This window comes from Gavialis gangeticus, unplaced genomic scaffold (assembly GCF_001723915.1).
Source record: "Gavialis gangeticus isolate Ggan-Ray unplaced genomic scaffold, GavGan_comp1, whole genome shotgun sequence".
NCBI lineage: Eukaryota > Metazoa > Chordata > Crocodylia > Gavialidae > Gavialis > Gavialis gangeticus.
Window position 1 is genome coordinate 26,530,560 of NW_017729001.1, and position 5,785 is coordinate 26,536,344.

General features: G+C 42.9%; 1 protein-coding gene across 1 annotated transcript in view; it reads right to left on the reverse strand.

Moving 5' to 3' along the window:
* AACS (acetoacetyl-CoA synthetase) overlaps positions 1-5,785 on the reverse strand; it is a 78,952-nt gene that overhangs the window by 18,890 nt on the left and 54,277 nt on the right. The window contains exons 8-9 of the mRNA XM_019507100.1: positions 5,614-5,761; positions 1,292-1,372 (exon numbers count right to left, since the gene is read on the reverse strand). Coding sequence (XP_019362645.1) covers positions 1,292-1,372; positions 5,614-5,761 — 229 coding nt within the window. The remainder of the gene's footprint in view (positions 1-1,291; positions 1,373-5,613; positions 5,762-5,785) is intronic.

Genomic DNA, 5,785 nt, shown 5'->3' on the forward strand with positions numbered 1-5,785 from the left:
TGTGTGTGTGTGTGTGTGTGTGTGTGTGTGTGTGTAATTTTTTTTTCAGTTGGCACTTGTCCTACTATTTCACCCCAAATACTTCACAGGGAAATGCAGTTTTTAGAAAACAACTAAAATGCCATTTCTGACATATCTGGTAGGATCCCGGGTGTGTTAAATGATGCTCCAAGCTCCCTTACAGTGAGCCCTATATATGTCTATCTGATAACCAGGCAACATTTCTCAGTGAAAGTTTAGAGAACTCTGAAAGATTCCAGCTTATGTTGTCTGTAGGCATTTCTATGCAGGGCTGAGAGAAGGATTTTTTCCATTCGTATACCCACACGTGTGCGTGTGTGTGCATGCATGTGCATGTGTGACTGTGGTCTCAGCTGACACATGGGGAGGAGGAGGTAAAAATAACCACGCACCCCAATAAACCCACTTTAGGCCGATTAACAGAACCATAAGGTCCTACAGGGAGCCACCAGGGAAAAGACAGACTGGCAAAGAAAAAAAATACTCCCACTCTATCACGTATATTACTAGAGAATCTCTTCTTCCTCGGTTCTGCACCAAAGCAATGCAAATAAACCCTAGCAAAAATCAACTTATGCTTCTCTTTTACAGCTGATGATCCCAGGATGTGGGAAGTGTGTCACCCTGTAGCATGATACTCACTTAAAAAATACTTATAAAAGCCCCAGCACAGTGGATTGGGAACCACTTCTCTAACACGTCACAAAATAGCAGCTTGTTTTTTCCTTGCTTTGTACCTTATTAGTATTAAAAACTTCAGGAACTTGGAACACATGAGTTTCTAGGCTGAATCAAATCAGTAATCCAACTCATAAAATAACAAGTCTCCAACAGTAACCAATATCAGATGTTTTAGAGGAAGCAGGGAGGGAGAGGAGGTATAAAGTGATCGTTCGTTCTTTTATCACCACATGTCCAGATCCCTGCATGATGCAAGAAGGTAGAATATGCTATGGAAATGGACTGATGAGACATTTATAGTAAGAACCCCAAGAGGCAGCAAGAGCCAGTTTTTCTCCAATTACACCCGAAATACAGGTTTAAAATTCCATCCGAAAACACCCAATTACATTTTACTATTTCACCTGATTTCTAATACCACTGAAAACAAAAAGCCACTGATGCACACAACCCTCCCTTAGATAACATGAATTAAAAATATGTGAAACTGTATTTGAAGTCTTGTGGGAAATATTACCACTCTTAAAATTCATTAAAAAAAATACAACACAGAGATCAAGTTTATAAATGTCTTATAATCCACACTTGCCGTTGTATAGTACATAATGACATCATTGCTGGTCATGTTGCCATGAAGAATATGCTCCTTCAGGTGCTGAATTAGTGTGCCCTGAAAATAAGAGCGAAAGAAGGAATTTATGTAAATGCACAGCAAAAGACGTGGTGGCAAAATATGCTTTCCTAAATCAAATGTGGCACGCACACACCAGAGCGTATTTCATGATTACAAACAGATATTAAATCCTGCCCCTTTGCAAAATAGAGCACACCAAAGCAGGCAATACCTGTCCCCATCAGTACAACAGTTCGGGCAGTGTTCTCCATTCCCCTTGCATATAAACTTTTCATCCCTGCTCACTAGACCTCAGTAATTCCTGTGCCTAACCTGAAACAAAAGACAAAGGTAGCTTCCTTGAAGAACTTCATCGCCTTTCCATCACCAGCCCGTAGGGTTGTGCGTTCCCTTACAGAGCTTGTTAGGGCTTGTCTATAATTTTCTCTCTGCGGTTCTGCCAGTCGCTTTCCCCAAGTAGATAAGCCTTAGTGAGCGTTTCAAATGTAACAGTATACGAGACCCAAAGCGGTTCTGAACCTAGCCATCATGGGCAGCGGATTAACATTTTTTGGCTAGGTCACCTTGATGATTCAAACCGTTTCATACTTAAACGCTTTGGGGATTGCAGACGTAAGTACCTACACATCCTCCAAAGCATTCAAGTTCCAGAAGACATTAATAGTAAATGACAGTACACTGAAAAAATACTCCTGCTCACTCTTCTCTTTTACAGGAAAGGTAACTAACAGCAGGACACTGGCCACCTTTGTCCCCTTGCCTGACCTGTGGCAGGTTGCAGTGTAATGCCTTGTGGTTGTGTCAGGGTTGACTGTGTAGTTTTACTAATAGGTTAGAGAATGGTTTGGATAGGGATGATCCTGCCTCTGGTGAGGGCTTCGACTAGACAACCTCTGAAGGTCCTTTTCCAGTCCTCCTTTATATGATTCTATGATAAAGTATCTTTTTTTTTGGATCGCTGTTACAAAGTGACTTTTCAGGACCAGTGAATTTATAAACTACTTCACTTTATTCAAGTGACAGTAATGTGGAAGATTTAAGAATTTCTTCAAGGGCTCATGATGAAGCTATGAGGGTCTTCATATGCAAACAAGATGCATGTGGAAAGGAAATACATTACAGGTAAAAACAGACAATAAAATGGAAGAATGACAGGGGCAGGGGGCTGGACTCAATGATCCTCTAGGGTCCCTTTCAGCTCAAATGTCTATGAAATCTATGAACTGACACATGCTTTGTGGGAAGAAAAAAAATACTGAAATATATGAACAAACCTGCTTTTCCCTTAGCTTCCCACAGGAGCCATGACTAGATTTTACCTGCCACCGCTGCTGTGCCCTGAGGTATCACAATGCTGCCATCTACCTACACGCTGTGTTCATCAACCCGGAGTTTAAAAGCAGAATTCAAGTCCATATCATGCAAAAATAGTGTTCACAGGCTTACTGAGACTACCCAGAGTATGTTAAGCGTAGTACAGGCTTTGCAAGAATTGAATCTCAAATGAGCATCTTTGTTAGACACCTGCATCAGGACTACATCCCACTGATTCAAACTCAGCTTTTTTTGCTCTTTTCCAGTTTATACTTTACTAATACAGAGCTTGGACACTGGAATGCCATTTTAAATGAGGAGTCCAGCCATTGACTATGAACTTGGAAAAAAAACTCAGTTTAAGCAGAAGTCTGGGGACAGAAGGCTTGGAATTTTCTCTTTTGTATGTAAGGAACTTATCTAATTCCCATTACCATTGTATCCACGTGCCTTACAATCTACAGTGGATATATCTTCACAACTTTCCCATGAGGTAGAGAAGGATCGTTCCCACTTACAGTCAGAGCACTAAGGCACAGAGGGAAAAAATGATGTGCCCAAGGTCACAGAGGCAGTCTGTGGCAGAGTACAGAACTAAGCTCGGCTTTCCAAAGTCCTTAGGTAACCAGTAGACCATGTTACCTATCAGTAGAGCTTGCGTCTCCTCTCCTTTACAGGAAATTCAGGAGTAACCACAAAAGTATGAAATAAGCACAAGGAAGATAAGAATGAGGGCCAATGTTTCTATGACTAGGAATAGGAATGACTGGATAATTTCTTTAAAAAAATTAGGGAAAAAGCCTCCATACACTTCTCTTTCGTACAACTCACTGCAGGATCACTATGCAATACAACAGAGCTTTGATTCCAAAAGGCCAAAAAACAAAATCTTTCTGCCTGCAAGGCAATACAATTCAAATCTTTTCAAAGGTTTGGCTTCATTTAACTTATTTACATATGTTGTTTCAGTACAAGACACAAGAGGCATGCAGAGGAAATGCATGAACTCAATACAAGTCGCATCATAGGCTAATTTAAGTTATAAAGTTAAAATTAAAAAAAAAAAGGAAAAAAATTTCTATCACTGTCTATACAAAGATCAATAGGATAATCAAGCTGCATTAAAAGCCTACTGCAATCAACAGTAATTGAATATACTTTTGCTGTCATTTCATCATCTCTTGTATTTTTAATTACAGTCACCAAACTTCAACTAACCTTCAGCTGGGTTCTGGAAAAGACATAACTTCACGGTACGTCAGGGCTGAAGCAATAATGACCTGATTCTCCCTCTGCTGAACTCAACAAGAGTCTTGCCACTGACTTCACCAAGAGCCAAACTGTCAAATGATGGAAGCCAGGCAACTGTGCGCACTGTGAGACTCTGCGTGTATGCATGTTTTGGGGGCTCTGGACCCTATTCAAGTGGAAAAATGTTTGCAACAGGCCAGTCCAGGGCCCAGTGTAGCCACACCTGCCACACACACCAGGCCAACCCACATAACAGTCATCCCACCTCAAAAAGTAGTCACTTCGCAACAGGTTGTGGTGAAGCAGCTCAGTGGGAACACAGAAAGTGATGACACACCTCGTCATCCCATTCTCAATCTGGCCTTTCCTGTGGTGCGGCATAGACGACCACAGGAGTTACCAGGATCTTAGGGCTGATTCAGTTGCAGCTGGGGCTGGGGGAGAACTTGGCAGCAAGCTGAGCAGCTGCCTAGATAATCATCAGGAAGGAACAAACCTATATAATAATGGGATTTCTCTTCCCTGCGAGCTGCAGGTCTCACCTCTCAAGTGTTTTATCATGGACCCTTGTTCATCTCGCTGGCCCTTTTGCTCCAGCCTGGCCTTCTAAACCCTGTGCGGCTCTAGAATTCCTTCCATTTTCTGCTATCCAAGTGGGATTCCCTTCCCAAAACAGCTCCTGTGAAAAGCATGATGCTCATAGATGATCCCCTGTTGGTGATGGGCAGGAGGTGTCTGGGAGCAGGGTGGAAACAAAGGAGTCACCTCTATGCAAGTCTAGCTCAGACTTCCCAAACAAACTTGGAAAAATTGTAAGATGAGGCTTGTTGGGCTGAAATTGTTTAGATCTTTGACCTCAGAAAGTGCTCCCCAAAGCTTTGCCTCCGTATGAAGAAAATTTACAACAGGAAACTAAGACTACGGACAGATTAACAGGCGCACTGTTTGACACAGGGTGAAAAGAGGTCTTGCCCATTACAATTCAGCCAATCTATTGTTATGGCATCATCTGGCTGCTCCTGTCACCCAGCAAGTGAAGCTAAACGCTGGTAACTTGAACCAGGGCAGCTTACTCCTGAATGACACGGGATAAACCTGTACTTACAGCAAGACAGGAAGGGCTGGTAAATTCAGCTGAATAGTGGTAAATTCCTGACTTCGAAATTGCAGATCTGTCCGCCCCCTAACATTCTGGTTGCTTTTTTGCTTTTTTTAAAGGAAAGGGGAAAGGAGAACAGATGATCAGATTGGCAGCTTTGGGGTTTTAAGTCCTTCAGTCACAGATGTCCAGCCCAGTAGCATGAGCTTCCCCACATCCTTTGCCAGCAAGCCTCATACTTGACAGTTAGTCATTAAGTCTGAGGGTCATTCATCCAATTACAGGCTTCTCTGGCAGTGAGGGCATCAGCCATGCCAAGCAAGCTTTTCCTTTCAGGATGGACACCTGTCCACTGGGAAGTGCACCAAGACGCTTCACAGGGCACCACGACAAGGTCCAGACAGCCATGCCTTTGGGTTCTTATTGACCTGTATGGGACCCCAGCCCTGAGCTAGAGGTGAACATCTTTATAGTCAGTTACTGAAATCCCCCCAAGCCAACCCACCACCTAGCATGACATTAAACAACCTCCCATACCACAATATACTTTTAAGAAAGCAGAAAGGGTAGCTGGCTATCAACAAACACTGCATCTCCAGGAGGAGATACCTACCCCTGCGGAATGAACCATGCATTTAGGTGCTCCTGTTGTACCAGATGAATACATGATGAAGAGGGGATGACTAAAAGGCAGCTGTTCAAACTCCAGCTGGGGAGCCTGGTCTCCTTTCCCGCCACCAAGGAAATCTTCTAGGAATACACTGCAAAAGTAAGCGGGGGGAAAT